This window comes from Haliotis rubra, unplaced genomic scaffold (assembly GCF_003918875.1).
Source record: "Haliotis rubra isolate DU_JTF1 unplaced genomic scaffold, ASM391887v1 Scf41, whole genome shotgun sequence".
Lineage (NCBI taxonomy): Eukaryota > Metazoa > Mollusca > Gastropoda > Lepetellida > Haliotidae > Haliotis > Haliotis rubra.
In genome coordinates this window covers 243,638-264,331 of record NW_025767091.1, presented here as the reverse complement: position 1 = coordinate 264,331, position 20,694 = coordinate 243,638, and the positions used below count along the sequence as shown (strand labels likewise).

The window sequence follows — 20,694 nt, the reverse complement described above, 5'->3', positions numbered from 1 at the left end:
TAAAACCCTCGCCGAGGTGAGACCTTCTTCCTACCTTTCTAAAACCCTCGCCGAGATGAGACCTTATTCCTACCTTTCTAAAACCCTCGCCGAGGTGAGACCTTACGCTTTCTAAAAAGCCCTTCCTGAGACCTTTTCTAAAACCCTAAAAGGCCGCTTGAGGTGAGACCTTATTGCTACCTTTCTAAAACCCTCGCCGACTCCTTGCGGGGATGAGACCTTATTCCTACCTTTCTAAAACCCTCGCCGAGGTGAGACCTTACTAAAACCCTCTACCTTTCTAAAACCCTCGCCGAGGTGAGACCTTATTCCTACCTTTCTAAAACCCTCGCCGAGGATGAGACCTTATTCCCTACCTTTCTAAAACCCTCGCCGAGATGAGACCTTATTCCTACAGCTTTCTAAAACCCTCGCCGAGGATGAGACCTTATTCCTACCTTTCTAAAACCCTCGCCGAGGTGAGACCTTACTGCTACCTTTCTAAAACCCTCGCCGAGGTGAGACCTTCTTCCTACCTTTCTAAACCCTCGCCGATGAGATGAGACCTTACTCCTACCTTTCTAAAACCCTCGCCGAGGTGAGACCTTACTCCTACCTTTCTAAAAACCCTCGCCGAGGTGAGACCTTACTCGGGCCTACCTTTCTAAAACCCTCGCCGAGATGAGACCTTCTTCCTACCTTTCTAAAACCCTCGCCGAGGTGAGACCTTATTCCTACCTTTCTAAAACCCTCGCCGAGGTGAGACCTTATTCCTACCTTTTCTAAAACCCTTGAGATGAGACCTTATTCCTACCTTCTAGCAAAACCCTAAAGACCCTCGCCTTTCTAAAAGGTGAGACCTTTATCCTACCTTTCTAAAACCCTCGCCGAGATGAGACCTTATTCCTACCTTTCTAAAAACCTCTCGCCGAGGTGAGACCTTATTCCTACCTTTCTAAAACCCTCGCCGAGATGAGACCTTACTCCTACCTTTCTAAAACCCTCGCCGAGGTGAGACCTTACCTACCTCGCTAAAACCTTTCGAGGTGAAACTCCTACCTTTCTAAAACCGCCGAGGTGAGACCTTAATGCTACCTTTCTAAAACCCTCGCCGAGGTGAGACCTTATTCCTACCTTTCTAAAACCCTCGCCGAAGTGAGACACTGCTACCTTCTATTTCCAAAACCCTCGCCGAGGTGAGACCTTATTCCTACCTTTCAAAACCCTCGCCGAGATGAGATGAGACCTACTCCTACCTTTAGGCCTCATGGGGGTGAGACCCTACCTTTCTAAAACCCTCATGAGGGTGAGACCTTATTCCTATTTCTAGAGCCCTCGCCGAAGTGAGACCTTACTGCTACCTTTCTAAAACCCTCGCCAAGGTGAGACCTTAATGCTACCTTTCTAAAACCCTCGCCGAGGTGAGACCTTAATGCTACCTTTCTAAAACCCTCGCCGAGGTGAGACCTTAATGCTACCTTTCTAAAACCCTCGACGAGGTGAGACCTTATTCCCACCTTTCTTAAACCCTCGCCGAGGTGAGACCTTAATGCTACCTTTCTTAAACCCTCGCCGAGGTGAGACCTTATTCCTACCTTTCTTAAAACCCTCGCCGAGGTGGACCTTTCTCTTCCTGAACCCTTAAGGTGCTACCTTTCTAAACCCGCATGAGGTGAGACCTTACTGCTACCTTTCTAAAACCCTCGCCGAGGTGAGACCTTAATGCTACCTTTCTTAAACCCTCGCCGAGGTGAGACGTTAATGCTACCTTTCTAAAACCCTCGCCGAGGTGAGATCTTAATGCTACCTTTCTAAAACCCTCGCCAAGGTGAGACCTTACTCCCACCTTTCTTAAACCCTCGCCGAGGTGAGACCTTAATGCTACCTTTCTAAAACCCTTGCCAAGGTGAGACCTTAATGCTACCTTTCTTAAACCCTCGCCGAGGTGAGACCTTAATGCTACCTTTCTAAAACCCTCGCCAAGGTGAGACCTTACTCCCACCTTTCTTAAACCCTCGCCGAGGTGAGACCTTAATGCTACCTTTCTAAAACCCTTGCCAAGGTGAGACCTCAATGCTACCTTTCTAGAACCCTCGCCGAGGTGAGACTTTACTGCTACCTTTCTAAAACTCTCTCCCAGATTAGACCTTACTCCTACCTTTCTAAAAACCCTCTCCCAGATTAGACCTTACTCCCATGTTTGTTAAATCCCTTAAATCTATAATTCGTTTTGCGTGATGTATGAAACGAAGAGAACACCTTTACCATCAATTGACAGCCGATTAAATTTGTTTTCAGCTTCCAACCTTTTGCGCCGTGCCGTTGATCTTTGTAGCAATCCTTTATTGGATGATAGGTAAGTTATTGTACTTACCATAATTCATTAAAACTGATGACGCGTTGCCCTGTGTACATCGAACAGATCACAAATCAGGTGATGGTGGCGGAGAGTAGGTGGATGGGTGACGGCGTTAAGCAGCTTACTCCGGCTTCCTCATCGGTCCAGCCCCCACAAGCATATGCTATGTGGTGTCTCTTCAGCGGGTTACTATGTTTGACATGTGCCGTTAACCCAGCAGTGAATGGGTACCCCGTAAGATGAGAATGCAATGTGACTCTTGCTCACAGTCAGGATAGGTTGCAATCTTTTTCTCGAGGTTTCGGTTCTCTGTAATTTGAGATTTTCGCGGTATCGGGCCGACACCCTTTCAGCATAGTTGTGTGTTTCAGTGTGTGCATTATACATATACACACTGCATGTTACGTGCTTTTTCGGTGTTTTGAAAGCACGAACAGCAATTACAGATATATCACGGCGACCAAACAAACCGGTGATTGATAATGGAAGCAGCGTTCCACGTAAACAGGCCATTAACCAAGTCACCAAACCTGACCGCCCGATCCAAGGCGGCGCCTATTGCTACACGCATAGATTACAAGACACGTGAATACCCGGGTTAGAATTTGTCTTCAACAACCCATGCTTGTCATAAGAGGCGACAGATCGGGTGGTCAGGCACGCTGACTTGGTTGACACATGTTCTCTATGTATGCGTAAATCGGTGCTCATGCTGTTGATTACTGGATTGTCTTGTCCAGACTCGATTATTTACAGACTGCCGACCTATAGCTGGAATATTGCGTGGGACGTTAAACAACAAATATAGATTTCTCACCTGGAATCACTTCCTTTTTCAGGATTATATAGCGACGGAATGGCGTTTCTGATCTGTGCCGGGACATTCATACTTTGCTCCAATGTTGCGCTATCCTTTGGTGAGTGATTGGTGAGATTAGTGAATCCAGAACGTCGTGAAACAATGGAGACGTTGCTCAATGTGTTAAAGGGGCACTAAACTCAGAAAATTAGCAGACCCAGCAAGTTATATTCTCGACCCTTAAGTACAGTCAAGCACCACTTTGTCGAAGTATTAGTAATACTTCGAGTTATCTGTTCGACCCAACCGCAAATGATCACTAAAGAAGGATTACGAAGGGACAAAACTATACTTTTACTTCGACACAACCGTACGTTCGACACAAGGGATTCCCCAAAATTCATGAGTGAGTACGGTTTTACGTCCCTTTTAGCAATATTCGATCAATGTCACGACAGGGGACACCAGAAATGGGCTTTACACATTGTATACATGTGGAGAATCGAACCCGGGTCTTCAGCGTGACGAGCGAACGCTTTAACTATTAGGCTACTCTACCGCCCCCAGCATTCATGACGTAGGATAGTTAATGATAACCCTAAATAACACAATCAATTACTCAATGCCACCAAGGAACTGAAGGCTAAAAATCGGGGCCAGTGTGCTGTACGAAACGATGTTAGCACTATCGTAACGCTCATGTCTGTCATAGACTTAGAAAGTCGTAGCTGTGATGGGCACAATGTGTGAAGCCAATTTCTGGTGTCCCCCGCCGTGATATTGCTGGAATATTGCTTAAAGCGGCGTAAACTCACTTACATCAGGGGTACTCTACAACTTATATAGTCTCCCTGCTTACATGTAACTGTGAGTTTGTTTCGTTCAATGGCACCTTACCGTGCAGCGTAACTCCCATTTAAAGCCTGCTCCTAAAATGAACGTCAGTATGAGATTATATAAAATATATATGTATTCTTGTTTAATCAGTATGTTGTTGACGTTATTCAAAACATATAAAGTAGAAGGGATGTATCATTTATGCTATGACTACCTAACTGGACATTCATCTGGCAACGCCATTATTAGCTAGTTGGGAGAAGTCTAAAGCCTTGGCATCCACGATGCGAATCACTAGCGAATCTAACGCATTATGAATGGCACAGTGTTTGATTTAAATAGAAATAAGATGCAAAAAATGCAATCATTAATGAAAAATTGTAATGCAAATTGCCATGTAAAAGAATGTATACGCTTGCAAATAGAATTAAAAACGTTATCGAATCGTTGCTAGGCTGAAAACAGGCGCCAAAACACTGCATCAAAAACACTATGTTAACCGTATCAAATACGTCACCAGTATACACCATTTCTTGTTTTGAAACACAACACCTTCCTACTCACAATGGGGGAACATTCCTGGAGTTGCGTGCCCTTGCCTGCTTGGAGCTATTGGCGAAGCGGTAAAGGGAGATAACTGAGGAATATTCCCCATTCCAAATCTTGTTTGTATCTCTTCAGGCTTCATCAGTATATCAGTGTATGTCTCTCCTGTGTATATCGCAAAGTGTAATCGTTGCTTTTCCAATTAACCTTGAACATTGAAAACATTGAATCTAGCTCTAAGGGCATTCTATATAAACATTTTAAACAATCAATACAATTTGAACAAAACTTACTATTACCTAATTCTGTCTCTATCCCTATTCTAAGATTCCGCACTTCAAATCATAACTTACCCATAGAGACTGGCCGGTGGCAGGGCGCTGCGAGGGAAGATCGTTTATGTAAACTATGCAACCAGAATGTAAAGGCAGGGGTAGAAATAACCCATTGCCCGACGCCCGAGTCCAGTGTTTTTTTCTGTCGGGCAAGCAAATTTGTATATCACACTGTACCAGTGTCCAGTTGATATTCCAATGTTAATTATGTTGTTTATTTCAAAAATCAACAAGAAAACGGCCGGTATAGTGGAAAAATTATCAGGGCAAGTGATTTTACATATGCCACTGTACCGGAGTCCACTAGCAATTTTAAAGTTATTTCCACCCCTGAAAGGGAGATAAGGTTCATTACATCTTTAGATGTGAAGCTCTTCTCCCAACCAGATTATTGTATATTCCAAAACTATATTATCAATACTCAAATGCATATAACCTTTGTAAACTTTTGACACCTAAATGCACAAAAGAACTGAAATGCCTGTCTAAATTCATAAATAAAGACGCATGTATTATCTGTAATATATTTATTTTGTGTTTTGCTCATTTTGAGTAAATAAAGATTGATCGATTGATTGGACTTCCTGACAATTCTCAGATCGCCCTTGGCTTGTCTGTTGCAGGGTACATGATATCCACGGCGTCCCCGTCGGCGGAGATAGCACTAGCGATTGTTGCCCCTTCCCTCATGCCGATGGTGTTGTTCGGTGGGATGTTTCTAAACAACGCGTAAGATTTGTAGGCGCATGAAAACAATTGTTTTATTGTTTCATTGTTTTGTTATGAATTTTAACATTGTTTACTATATATTTTGTTCGACTATTTTTTATGGAAAACCCCAAACCAAACAAGAAAACAAAACAAGACAACAAGCTATAAAATATTACCTGTAATATTAGTTTAAATTGTTTACCGCTATGGAACTGGAGCATGCTAACTTCTTTGAGTGGCATTTAGAAGTTGGTGTTTTAAACAACGAGGCGAGCGGATATTTCTTAGGAGGAGGATAATTGAAAGTTTGATAGGTGTTCGGGCAACTGGGCCCATTTACACCTTGCCCATCATAAAGGTTTGCTTCGTTTATACATGTTTACAAAGTAGTAAAGCTGCCACAAGCTTTAATGTAAGCAAGAATGACATTCTTAACATCATTGCGAGTGATATTACACAACAATCCAGTCAAGGAGAGGTCAATATTAAGCGCTGTCAAAGATCCCACCATCGCCTTATGATGAGTTACATATTTTTGACAATGCAGTAAAAAAATGAGCAACATCATCTAGCTGATTACACACTGTGCAATTTGCAGGAATATCATTATTAATAATGTTTAGATATGCACCAAGACCACAATGCCCAAGACGAAGTCTGGATAAAAGAACCTCTTCCCTACGATTGTTTCTATATAATTTTGCTTTAGCTATATAAGGCTCAATGCCATAAAGATGGCGTCCTTTTAAGGATGAGGTCCATCTCTGTTGCCATTTCGCTTGCGCATGGGTCTTACTGACTGTGCATAATTCTGCAGGAGAGGGCAATATTGTCTCATCCTGTTCTGAGACATCAAAATCTAATGCAGCTTTTGCCAAATGATCAGCTTTTTCATTTCCAAAGATTCCAACATGAGCTGGTATCCATGAAAACTCAACATCTAACAGGTCTTTACTTAATTCATTAGAAAGATCAAGGATAATATTGATCAAGTCTTGTCTTGCTGAGGAGGCACCTGTCTGGATTGCTTGTAAAGAACTGACAGAATCACTGAAAATGACCGCTGATACAGGTCTCAAAAAATGAATCCACCGCAAAGCTTCAATGATTGCTGCAAGTTCAGCAGAGAATACAGATAAGTGATCAGCTAATCGTAGAGATATTTCTCTTTTATCAGTGGCTATGAAGATACCTGCACCAACACGACCGGACACTGAGCACTTAGATCCATCAGTGTAAATCTGCATTGCATTGATCCACTGTAAACTTCGGATATGTTCCTCGGCAAGAGCTTTAACAAGAGGCGCCGGATCAGATTTATTTGCTTGTTCCAGAACGTCAAGATAAACTGATGGAAGGTCAAGCAACCATGGTGGCTTCTTTGGCAGAACACTAACATCAGCTATGGCAACATCACGGACATTATGATGGAAAGCAGTTCTCTGAGAACGCATCCCATAAGGCCCCATACCGTCTTTCCAAGGATCTAGGAAATACTCAACACAATCTCCCAATACAGCTGAAGTAGGGTGTTTCATTCCAAAAGATTTCAATTTAAGCATGTACCGAACTTCTAACAGTTCACGTCTGAGATCTTAAGGCAGTTCACCAGATTCAACATGGAGAGCCTCAACAGGGGTAGTTCTAAATGCTCCAAGGCATATTCGTAGGGCTTTTGACTGAACAACAGCTAGTCTTGCCTTTTGTGTAGCACATGCAGATCCATAGGCTTGACAGCCGAAATCAAGTCGTGATCTAATGAGGGCACGATACAACAGTAACAAACACGTCCTGTCTGCACCCCATTTGGTACTGGAAATACTTCTCAGAAGGTTCAGGACTTTAGTGCATTTCTGAATCAAATAGTCTATATGAGGTTTCCAAGTAAGCCTCTTATCAAACCAGAGTCCCAAAAACTTGACTTTATCCACAAACTCCAAAGGAGAACCGCACAAAACCAATTTTGAATTATGTGGAATCTTCTTCCGAGTCATTCTCTTCCCACAGAGGTTACTCCTGTCATATCTTCCTACGTAACCTCTGTTCTAATACGGCCCTTTCATGGTGTGAGCGTTCAAGACTCGTGATTGGAGGTAATCAGATTTAGTTGTGCAATCAGCGACGTTGTTTCAAAAGTGATCATTCGTAAGGCCTCGGTAATTTCCGTATACTTCGAGAAAACTAAACCTATTCCCCTGCGCGATGCGCAAACGTTTCTTCTAGACAGAACTCAGTCATGTTATGGTGGATCAGTGGCGTCTCCATCGCCCTCGTTGACAACGGACAAGCTAGCCGTTAAACGTCTTGTGTGTAACATCAACACAAGTCCCCGCCAGATGGGGGATATTTGTGGCCTCACATTTGCTTGTGTTAGTCAAGTTGAATCTAAGTCGATGTAACACGTGTTCTGATTGGATAGAAAGAAGGGAGATAATTCGTGTTGCGATCTTTTGCCGCTAGGTGATTTTACGAGAACCCGGAAATATGGCCGTATTAGAACAGAGGTTACGTAGGAAGATATGACAAGTAACCTCTGTGGGAAGAGAATGCTTCCGAGTAAAAATGATTGCAGACGATTTAGAAGCTGAAATCTTAAAACCCCAATGGACACACCAAGTCTGTACAAGATGAAGAGATTGTTGAATGCCGTTAAAGACAGTGTCAAAATTACTGGACCTTTTCCACAACGCTCCATCATCTGCAAACTGTGATGTTTCGACCATTTCACTGATATTCCCAAACAGGTCATTAATCATAACATTAAATAAGGTTGGGCTGATGACACTACCTTGAGGTGTTCCATTCTCTAACATGTATACATCCGACAGAGAAGTTCCAATGCGAACTTGTATAGTTCTATCCCTCAAGAAATCTTTTATCCAGTCAAGCATGCGGCCACTAACTCCAAGCTTATACAGTTTTATTACTAAACCGTCCGTCCATAACATGTCATAGGCTTTCTCAATGTCCATGAAAACAGCCAGTAGATATTCAGTGCTACCTAGTGCCTTTTTAATTTCGGTTTCAAGTCGCACTAAATGATCAGCACAAGATCTGTTTTTTCGAAAGTCTGACTGGACACCTGAAAAGAGATTGTTCTTCTCCATGAAGTAAACCAGACGGTTATTTACCATTCTCTCCATTATTTTGCACATGTTGGAGGTAAGAGCAATAGGCCTGTAGGATGTGGCTTGAGTAGGATCTTTACCAGGCTTTGGAATAGGAACTACAATTGCCTTTTTCCAAGAAATGGGAAGTTTGCTTTCAAACCAAATGTGATTAAAAAGTAAAAGCATAGTGTCAAGGCTGATAATTGGCAGATGTTTGAACATATCATCACACAATAAATCGTCACCTGGAGAGGTATTTTTCGTCCAGAGATGGCATTCTTAATTCCTGCAAACTAAATAAAGAGTTGTAGTCTGCGATATGATGTGTGGGACAGTGTAAGATATCAGAATACTCTGATTCAAGTGACTTTTAATGAGCCGAAGTCTGAATTAAAGTTATCTGTACTAGATAATTTTGAAAGGACTTTGCCAGTGCATTACTCTTGTCAATATTTGTTGTTGCTGGTGTGTCTTTACCAATAGATGGAATAGCACGGTTAGAACAGGAACTACCAGAAAGAATTTTCACTTTTCTCCATACCTGAGAAAGAGGTGTATTTTTGTTTATTGAACTTGTGTACTTAGACCAAGACCAACGTTTAGCTTCAGTAACAGTTCGTTTGAGGAAAGTGGAAGCACGCCGAAACTCCATCAAATCAGATGGTAAAGCTGATTTTTCAACCAGTTTTTGCCCTCCTAGCATCGTGTGCTGATTGACACGCATCCGTCCACCAACATACTGGCGGTTTAAGAGGACGTTTACCTGAACTTCTGCCCATGGTTCTAGTAGCAGCATTAATAATGTTAGAAACAAAGCAGGTATGAAAGTGTTCAAGGTCAAGCGAATTTATAGCTGGCGTGACAGTGTCAGAGCACAAAGCAGTAAATGCAGACCAGTCAGCTTTAGAGAAAGTCCATCGCTGAGGTGTTACTCTTAATTCCATTATCGGGTCAAGTTGAAAGCTGGTAAACACAGGATAATGATCACTGCCAAAAGAATCCCGAAAATAGACTTCCCAATCACAGTGTGGAGCTAGTTGTGGACTGACAATGGTCAAATCCAGGGCTGAAAATGAAGCAGAAGCCAAGTCATACCGGGTCATAGAGCCATCATTCAGAAGGAAAAGATTCTGTTCATCAAGGAGTGTCTCAATGGCCTTACCTCCAACATCCAACTTAACAGCTCCTCCACAACGGATGATGACTAAAATCACCACATAATACTTTAAGATTATCTGACACATTCAAAAAGAGAAATGTAATCATCGCTGGAAGCATGAGCTTTATTGTAGATATTAAAAATCGAGACCGATCTCATATCCTTCAAATGAATAGTAACTGCATTCGCTTCTGTTTTGGACTGTGGCAACCTAAGTTCACTAAATGATAACGAATCCTTTATGAGTATAGCACAACCACCTCTTGACCCGATCGGACGGTCTTTACGTAGACAGACATATCCTTCCCAACGGAATCGCTGATAAGGATTCAAAAACGTCTCCTGAAGACATATAACATCTGGAATGGGATCAAGATTGTTGACAAAAACTTTAAACCCTGGACCATTAGCATTAATAGACCTAGCATTCCACTGAAGGATTAAGAGAGCCATAATAAGGATTATGACTTCCATTGTTGACCCTTAACCATGCTCGTCAGATCCTCAGAGGACAACTTTAACCCCAGCAGAAATGTGCAGCTGATGCTATCGTCTGTAGACCATCAGACTTGAAGGCACGATTCGTTCCAAGGTTGGCAACCAGGCAAATAACAAAATTGAGAAAATCAACTGGAGAGACATTGTTGAACAGAGGTGTACAAGAAGGTTCATGCATAAGATCAGTAAGAGAGTCAGTCTGACATTCAACCTCTTGGGTGTCAGTCTGCGTACTTGCTGTCACCATGACAGGACGAGATACCACAGCAGGAATGGGAACAACCGGAGACTGTGGTTGAGCAACGGAAGGTGGTTTTTGAACCATTGGAACCTTAACAACATCTGATTCTCCGCGCACCTTTCGAACAACCTGAGAATAAGAAAGTTTCCCCTCAACTCTAACTTTCTGGATTTGGACCGCTTCTTGATATTTAAGACAACCTCTGTATGCAGCAGAGTGAGCTCCACCACAGTTTTTACATTTAAGAGAACTCTCATTGCATTCCTCATGTTGTGCTTCCCTCCACATTTAGCGCAACATGGTGGTGAGTGCTCCTACACTTAGCAGAGACGTGGGCCAAAGGACTGACATTTTAAAAGCAGCGCAGTGCAGGGGAACATAGATCCGGATTGGAAATCTCTGAAAGAAAAGGACAACATGATCTGGTAAAGACTGACCAACAAACGTGAGCAAAACAGATTTAGTAGGATTTTATCAGGTCCACGAGACAGACGCACCGCAGAGTATAGTAGAGGCAAAGCAGGTTTTATTTCTTCCTCAATTTCACTCATCTCAACATCAAGGTCGACACCATAAATAACTCCTCGAGATCTCATTAGTGACTCAGGCTCATACGGTGTAACATAATGTTCAGCAAGTTCCGTGATTTGCATAAGCTTATGGGCTGCCTCAACGGATTTAGTTGTTACACAAACATCACCCCTGGCCATCCGCTTAACACTATCTATCTCAGTTGTAACCTTAGCCAGAGCTCTAGCCAAAGCCCGCTGCGTCATCAGTTGACAAAGGGTTGGAGAATTATCATCATCAACATCTGCCTTAATGATGACAGTGGTTGACTTCATCTGAACTGGCTCATCATAAACAAAGGTGAGATCTGACCACGCATGAAGGTAGTAGGTGGTTGCTTAACAACACAAGCTTTCTTAGAAGAACCATCCGGTATGCGACCGATTCGCTTCCTCCCTGAAGACACCACTTTAAAACCATCCTCACAGTCCATTCTGTTGTCAGACATTGCCGAGGAAAATCCCCAACAACTGACTGACTAACCCACGAAAAATAATAAAAGTAAAAGTTTCAATACACTCCAACAGATGAGAAAAGCAGAACACAACCAAAAAGGAACAACCATAAACAATCAAGTATGCCTTGTTACTATTCAATTTGCTGACAAGCAAAAGACGTCCGCACTCAACGGCAGTCAAGACCGAACTCCGGATATTTCTTAGATGCTTCGGTGAAAGATCAAAGGCGCCGACAATACTTTTCAGACGATAATATGCACTTTCTGCATTACATCACAATGTATTGGCGTCACTGCGCCATTCTAGTCTGCCCCCTCGTAATCGAACAATTTTTGCATTACGTCACAATGTAAGCGACGTCACGATGCATGTCAGTTGTCATCGCCTCGTACAGCCTCCTACAATAAACTACTCCGTTGCATCCCGTTCCTCGGTTTGCATTTGCTTCACGCAGCTAACATCACTGGTGGAAACATTACGTTGCTTGATAACGGTGTTAGTAGCTACACCGGAACGTCGCTCATAAGAATCAATGAGAATAACAAAGAAGTTATATGTCCATAACGAAAGGTGTTAGTGGATTATCTCCCTTGGTATATAATGCTGACCCAGCCCTATGACAATATTTCCTGACACTGTCACAGTTTTTTAAAAGCCGGCACATACTGCACTTCAAATTTACGCAAACGGTGCAAATTGTCTCTGTATTTGATAGACATGTTTTCGAAATCTACTGGGGACTGAGAGTGGGGTGCTTCAAAAACGCCAGCCTCAAAATTGTGCTTATTTCTGAACCAGTGACGCATAAGCAACACCACCCGATCCAAATTAGTCTTAGTGTGTACAATAAGAGTGTATGTTGTAGCAATATTTCACAATATTTTCACAACATTTCAACCGATTGTGCAAATAGATCTTTTGGATCAATTCGATCACTTGCTTTTGTACAGGGAAAACAACTCAGAATCACTAATTAAAAAGCGAGATGAAAAGGTAGAGCTGATATTAAAAGGGTAAAATAAATATCAGTTATATCAGTGGACATATCTGTATCAGATTATAATAAATGAGTACAGTAGGGTATTAAAGAGATAGACTCGTGTATAAGTTAAAAGCCATATGCAGGGAAAGTACTTGTGAAATAGAGTGAGTGAGTTTTGTTTCATGCCGCTTTTAGCAATATTCTAGCAATATCACAGCGGGGGACACCAGAAATATTATGTTTATTGGGGAAGCATTGGGCATTACATGGGAAGAAAGCTGTTAGACCACGCCCAATTACCCACAGACAGACACACGATCATACAATCTGTATACCCGTTCTTTGTATTATTGCTTAAGAAATACAGTTCGCTCTACCACCATGTATTGTGTAATAAAGCACACTTTCGCCCTGAACTATTATAGTTAAAGCACGAGGACGCTTGCGTCCGAGTGCTTTAACGTTATAATAGTTCAGGGTGATGCAATCCGATTTTGAAAATAAATTGTGGCTTCTCAAATGTTTTTCAGCGTCCATTGACTCCTCTATATGCATCGTGTTTGTTATTTATGAGACCTTTATTCAAGGCAAAAAGACTCCCAACGTTTTCGAAGCGAGAAGCAGAAGCTGACTGACTGATTTGTGCTAGTATATATGGAGCTCAGCTTATAAAAAACTGGTTCTAGACTCTCTTTGTGCTACTATAGACGGAGCCCAGCTTAAGAAGATGATGCAATATCAGGATAGACCCGTTAAACCGAGCACTTGGTTTTCAAGTCCTCTGTGGCTCAGTCGGATGACTGGTGGGGTACGATCAAGGTGCAGAGTTGCGCAGCTCTGTACTGAGGTTCGAAGCCTGCCGTTCACCATTGAAACACTTTGGTACAATCAGGAGCTCTCGATGAGGGCGTAGTCGACACAACTCCATGGGAGAACACCAGCACACCAACAACAACAAACAAACAATATTTCTCCCTCCGTGGGTTGTGGCCACAGGGGCATTTTACTATTTTTTCATTTAAACTTTTTTTAATACTAGTTTTATCTCACATTTTTTAAAATGCAGCCGTGATATTGAGCGATGACTTTATGGATGGGGTTAATCAAAGTCAGCTATGGAGTATACAAATTTTAATAAGGGGGTAATAACGTGTCGTGAGGTACGATCATCAACTCTTCTCTGACACATGCTCTCGGCAGCCCGTCTTTCAAGTAATACAAGTACGGTTCACCATCTTTGATGTTGACAAGGTCTACGTTGTACTTTTTCATGGACCATATCGGATCAGTGGCGCGTTTTCTGCTGTCTCCCTCGTATTCTCCCGGCTGGTACAAGTACCTAACGCTGACTCGGTCCGGTAATGTTTTCTCTGTTTTATCGCGACGTGCTGCTGCTGATTCGGTAGTGACAGATTTCATATTGATGGCTTCAACGGGTCTCTTGCCCACGAGTCTGGTGACTTCGTTGTTGATGGCATCCACCACTCGCGACAAGCGTACGACCCATTCCGTGTTTCTGTTTTTGGGATCCATTAAATCCCGCGAGTACTGATGTGAGAACAGGCGTTCGGCTAAGGTGTGATTGAATCTTTGGACTATGGCTTGGCTTCGGTGAGCTCCGTCCACGCCTCGTCTCATCTGAACTTTGTGCTTGGCCAGCAGTTGTGACACGGCTCCCATGAACTCGCATCCTGGATCGATTTGCAATACGGCAGGCCAGGTCAAGCGACTGCGTTTGTATATGCGTTCTAAGGTTTTGGCGACTTCGTTCGAATCTTTGGTCATCAACGGTTCGGCTTCCTTGTAGGGACTGGCGACGTCGACGATTGCCAGGGCATACTTGTAAGTTTTACGCCTCACCCTGTCGTGAGGTAGAAACAGGAGGTCGGCTTGGTGGACGCGATTCGGCGTCAAAATGTCGAATTTTCTTCTCGGGATGTACCTTGGCGCCGGCAGGTAGACTTGCCAGATGGCTTTTTTTTTGAGCCAAGCTTTGGCTTTCTCTTCCGAGACTCGAGCTGCTTTGGCGAGTTTCGGGATGGCGTCCTTGCCTTTCCAGTACCCGCGCGGGCTGTAATACATTTTCTCCATGATGTATGTATTGCTTGCGATTTACTATTCAATACGCGTGTGTCCGTACGCGTAAGTGGTGACTCCGTTGATGGTGATCCATCGTTTCGTGTCCATGGGAGACAGCGACGTCTTGTTGATTGTCAGTCCATATATCCTGTGTCCGTCGCTTCTCAGCATGTTCATGTGGTGTTTGAACGTTTTATTCTTGAACAGGGCTTCCTTGAAACTGGCGTGTTTGATGTGTTTTTTCACCACATGTTTTTTTCACGCCTTTTGCCTTTCTGATTTCGTCGTCTGCTTTCTTAATGGAATACATCTTGGGTTTTCAAGATCAAGCCAACGTACTCGGTGATCGACGTGCCCACGCATTCGTCCTTCATCTTGTCGAGCACTTTTTTATTGGCGGTGTCGTGCATAGGGTGATCTTTAGGGTAGTCGCTGGTGTTGTACAGGTGCATGTTTTTCTTCATGTCCTCGTACACGTCCTCAGTGCGAATTTCCATCAGCAGGGAATCCGTGTCCGTGTACAGCACTTCGCACTTGTCGCCGTACTGCTTTTTTAACTCGTTGTAGTAAAAGTCGTACATCAAGTGTTTGGATAAGTCGAGGATGCACGTAAATGGTTCGGTTGAATTTGATGTGGCTTTTGCTCATGTGCAGCGCTGCCAAGTCGTCACGTTAACACGTTTTCTCAAATTCTCCATCGTCTTGCCGAACACCGAGTTGTTCATTAGCTTGTACAAGTTTTTCTCGAAGTCGCTGGTGGCCAGCTTTCTTAAGTCCGTGTTCGTTCTGATGTAGGGTTCCATCCAAGGACTTTGATCGAACTGGAGCGCCCTCTGTATTTTCATGAGTTTCATTCCAGCGACAAGTACAGCTGCGATAGTGAACGATGTATTTTGTCTTGTTCATCAAGTACGAGTTTTTCGACGTTAGCCGGCTTATTGTTTTCCAGCAAGTTTCGTTGATATTCGGACATCCAGTCCGGGTTCACCGTCAATCGTTGCGGGAGCTAAGGGATAGCTGTTGTGCGATTCGTGTAATTCTCGGGGGTACTCCAAGTCCACTTCGAATATGTAGCCTTTGTTCGAATCCGGTGCGATGCTATTCACGGCGATATCGGTTGGGGAGACCCATTCGAATCCCCCGGTGGGGAGATACTGACTCATGGCCCAGCCGTATAGGTTGTTGGCGTCGAGATCGAGGATGTGTTTGGTCGGTTTGCTCGGGTTGTGACCGGGAACGTACTTGTTGTTGGCTTTGGCGTACTGTTTGGATGTCATGGAAATCCCGCCTCACAGACCTTTTTCCACGAACAGGTGCATGTCGTAATCCATCAGTAGTTTCAGTTCAACGCCGTTTTTTTCAACAAGGCGTCCCAAGAGAGACCGGGGTTGAGAAATACCATGCGGGGTCCAGTCCGTACTGTCTCGAGCACATTTTTCTGAATATCTTGAACACGTCGGCCAGCAGCAGCACGTCCGTTTTCAAGTACAGGTCATGGTAATCGCCTAAATGTTTACAATCCAGCTTGTTCCACACATTGAAGACGTGTTCGTAATCGTCCTGGGTGATAGCCGAATCGGTCAAGTTGCTGTAAAAGCGGTCCATGGGAGGCAGTCGCGTCTCGTCCAACTTGGACAAGTCGTCCATGTACTCGTATGGGTAGACGCCCTTTCTCAGCAGCAGAGGTCGAGTATCGGCGTTGGTGTATCGATTGGTGATGTCGAAGTCGTTCGGGTCGTTGGCGTTCACTTGACTGTCTAGAGACGACAGCAGGAACTGAAGGCTGTCGATAAATCTCAGACTGTCTAAGGAGAACGAGACGTATTTTTCCATGTTGTTGGGAATGCCCGTCAGGTTGCCGTCGACCTTCGCGATGGCCTGCATGATCAGGTGAGAATCGTAACCACGAAGATTGTGAAACACGACGGGGATGTTGATGGTTTTGGGATTGATTTTTAGCTTCAAGTTGCACGCGTTGTGAGCGGCGCCTCTGTACTTATCGGTGATGTGGCAGTGATCTCTCACGACATCCCCGTTCAGGGGTTCGTCGCACACGTGGCAATTCTTAGCCTTCCTATGAGTTCGCCGGTTGTCCTACGTCATGCGCATGGGGACGATGGTGTACAACTGTTTCCTGTGTTCTCAAACACGTGAGAAATCGTTCGGCCGCGTTGGGACCTCAGTAGACCATGGGAGCGTTCGTTTGTCCGTCGCATCAAACGACCATGTACCCAAACCCGCAGGCTTCATGCTCTTGCATTTTGTGTGTGAAACTTTTATCCGGGGACGGAGCGACGGTGTCGACGGTTTTGATGAGGGCTTCGAAGTAGATGACGTAAGGCACGGGCATTTGATGATTGTGGTTGACGAATTTTAAGATGTTGTCGTTTTCGTCGGGCATGTCGATTCGGACGGCCGTCTCTCCCACGCCTCGGCAATCCTCCCGGTGAGATTCCAGCAGGTCGGCTCGCGTGTTTTTTCCCATCGTATTTAGATTGATCGTACAACAGTCTGCTGAAACTCTTATCCACGCGTCGTTCATGGATCTGATCCTGTGCACGATAGGTGTGTTCACCATCGTGGCCGCACCCATGGTGCTAGGCATCGAAATAACAGCCGGAGTGGTAGTGTTGATGGGATTGACACTTAACTTCGTATCTCGCAGACTGCAACGTAAAGCATTGAAACACGACGAAATTAGAATTCTAGCCGAAGCGAAGCTAAACACGATAGACGATCATATTTCCACCGTGCTCACTGACTCTAAAATCTCAGAGGAAGAGTTTCGTTTGGTGCTCTCAGAAATCGCCAAGTACCACAGAATGAAGCAAGAGATTCGAACCAAGACTCGTAAACGCAAGCGTCCTCGTACTTTAACTATAATAGTTCAGGGCGAAAGTGTGTTTTATTACACTATACATGATGGTAGAGCGAACTGTATTTCTTAAATAAAGTATTGTCGGCGCCTTTGATCTTTCACCGAAGCATCTTAGAAAGCAGGCTAGCTATTCTCGAAACGTTCGTAGCTCTACAAACTTCTTAAGCCCATTCTTAACACATTGGCTACCATCAATGTTAAGAATTCTTAGGGCTACGAACGTTTCGAGAATAAGGGCCCAGTTTCAAAAGGTAGATATCGAGCGCGTACTCCAACCGCTGCTTATTGGCAAAACGGCCATTGTAGAACAATACCATCATCACTGGGTAGTCTTCCCATACCTTCAGTCTTGGTGTTAGTTTTAACACTGGTATGGAATTCCATTGTGACATATCAAGTCACGTGTTTCTGTAGTTCTGTCAGTCTTTCGTTGTCGATCGATGCCTTCCTTTAAGATAAACAACCGTTATTTCAGATCGACTCCTGTGTACTTCCTGTGGCTGAAGTACCTGTCCTGGTACCAATATGCCTTTGAAATCACGGCGGTTGTGCAATGGCGGAATATACAGTATCTAGGTAGGTGCTTGCCAGATCTCTTCACAGTAGTAGTATTATAAACATGGGATAATCAGTTTTCATAATCCTAGGAAATCTGTGGGAAAAACATAGTCCATTGCGCGATTACGGCTCACAAACACGATTTTATGAATCACAATCAAATGATGATACAAGGTGCGCGCGAAACAGCGAGTTTACCGGTGACGCCCTTTTCACAGAGTCGGGGTATAACAGTATGCGATCAAAGCCTAACCATCCGATCCCCTTTTTATCTCGCTCTGAAGGGTGGGGCATTCTATTCGTCACATCCAGTTAGGGTATACCAAGTGGGATTATAGCTCTGATGAATTCATTTATCTTCCTAGCTGCCGTACAGTACAAGACAACCGTTACTAAGGTTGAACTGAGGTTACTAAGGTTAACCAACAGGTAACGAGCTGACCAGGGAACTATTCTCCACCCTCTGTTACAGAGTGTCCGGCTGGTAACAGAACGTCGGGGAACACGACGGAGCCCAAGGCACGTTGTTTCAGAGATGGCAAGGATGTTATAGACTACCTCAGCTTCAGTGAGGTGAGCCATGTTCATACTGCCCCTGTATGTTATAACGTATATACACCACCATACAACACCATACCACACACACTATATATACACACACACACACACACTATATATACAACACACACACACACACACACACACACACACACACACACACACACACACACACACACGGCATATAATGACATCTATATATACACTACATGATGAAAACTAATACATAATGACACCTATATACAATACATAATGACACCTATATATATATATATATATATATATATATATATATATATATTATATACACACACATAATACATAATGACACGTATATAAATATACAATACATAATGACACCTCTCTCTCTATATATGTATACAATACATAGTGGCACCTATATATACAATACATAATGGCACCTATATATACAATACATAGTGGCACCAATATATACAATACATAATGACACATATGTATACAATACATAATAACACCTATGTATATACAATACATAATTGCACCTATATATGCAATACATGACACCTACATGTACAATACATAATGACACCTATATACTAGTACAATACATAACGTGTGTACAATGTGTGTGTATGTGTATATTTGTATGTGTGTGTAATCGCACCTGTATAAACAATATATGACACCTACATATACAATACATAATGGCACCTATATATACACATGTAATACATGACACCAGTGTGTATAATACATAATGACACCTATATATACAATATCTCCCTCTCTCCAAATTCCCATATCATCATAAGTATCATAATGTTATGACACCTATATGCACGTTACGACACCATATACAATTAGGATACAATACCTATACATGAAACCTGGTTTGTCATTGCAGGACAACCTCATGCTTGACGTGATTCTCCTTGTCACCCTCCTCGTCTTCTACCGACTGGTATCGTTCCTCATCCTCCTGCTTAAGGCCAGGAGGTCTAGGTCGTAGCGCAACACAAACCAAAATCCAGACACTCGGCGCCAGATTGAAGGAATGATGGCAGGGCCTCGAGACCGCCCCGAAAGAAGATGTGTATCTCAAACTATGACACATACGTGTGGGATATAATACATGTGTCAATGTCATCCAGTTGTAACACCTTTATTTTGAGACACCTACAAATGGACTTTTATCTCGTTAATATAATGCACTTAGCAATGTAGTAGGAATGTTTAACGATGTGAAAGCAGGTTGTGCTGATCACAGGGTGGATACAGCTTTTTGAGAAAGGGAGGGGGCCGGGGATGCAGACTTCATTTTCACCCGTTTTCACGACCCCCCTGGATCCGCATGTGCGATCATGTTTCTAGCACACCCTGATATAACCCCTTTAAAACGGCCTACTCCATTTCTAAGTAGTATTGTTAGATTAGCAAGATGATTATCGCATTTTATGTGGCGAGATTTAGAAACATGATTTATGCCCTGGTCACATATACCTGAAAAAAATCGTCCGATACCTTGGCGGTCTGGCAGGTGCCTGCACGGTCACTGGTGGGTTGCCGGAAGATGTGCCACAGGTCCGTTACCGATGGGAGTGTGGACCACCGGTCGCCGTACGAATATAACTTCCGATTTGTCTGCGATGTGTCGACGGGTCTTTCCATACAGTCTTTCCGATGTCAAAAACATAGCCGATGCCTGCGGATGATTGTCCAGCTCCCCGTCGGGTATCTCTCAGTTTTGCCGATTTTCAGCCCGGTCTGGCATATTAAACTAATCATTCATTGCAAAAGCTGATATGTGACCTTGGCACAGCACAACCTGTGTTTAACGTGAACAAAATGTTTATCAATCCAATTAATACATTGGATACATTTGAAAACAATCAGCACAAACTGTTTATGTCTTCAAAATAATTCAAGATATTTTGTATTTTCGTCAAGTGACATTTCTGGTGCCCCACGCCGTCATATTGCTGGAATATTTCTAAAAGCGGCGAAAAACTAAACTCACTGAACGAGATGATTAGGACTCTCGTGAAGTGGTCACAT

At 43.4% G+C, this 20,694-nt stretch overlaps 1 protein-coding gene across 1 annotated transcript in view; it reads left to right on the top strand.

The window, feature by feature from the left end:
* The window catches only part of LOC124288031 (protein white-like), a 52,980-nt gene extending 32,510 nt beyond the window's left edge, over positions 1-20,470 (top strand). Inside the window, exons 12-17 of the mRNA XM_046724588.1 lie at positions 2,278-2,335; positions 3,178-3,255; positions 5,479-5,584; positions 18,017-18,117; positions 18,572-18,672; positions 19,544-20,470. Coding sequence (XP_046580544.1) covers positions 2,278-2,335; positions 3,178-3,255; positions 5,479-5,584; positions 18,017-18,117; positions 18,572-18,672; positions 19,544-19,648 — 549 coding nt within the window. The 3' untranslated portion in view covers positions 19,649-20,470. The remainder of the gene's footprint in view (positions 1-2,277; positions 2,336-3,177; positions 3,256-5,478; positions 5,585-18,016; positions 18,118-18,571; positions 18,673-19,543) is intronic.
* Positions 20,471-20,694: the final 224 nt, after the last annotated feature.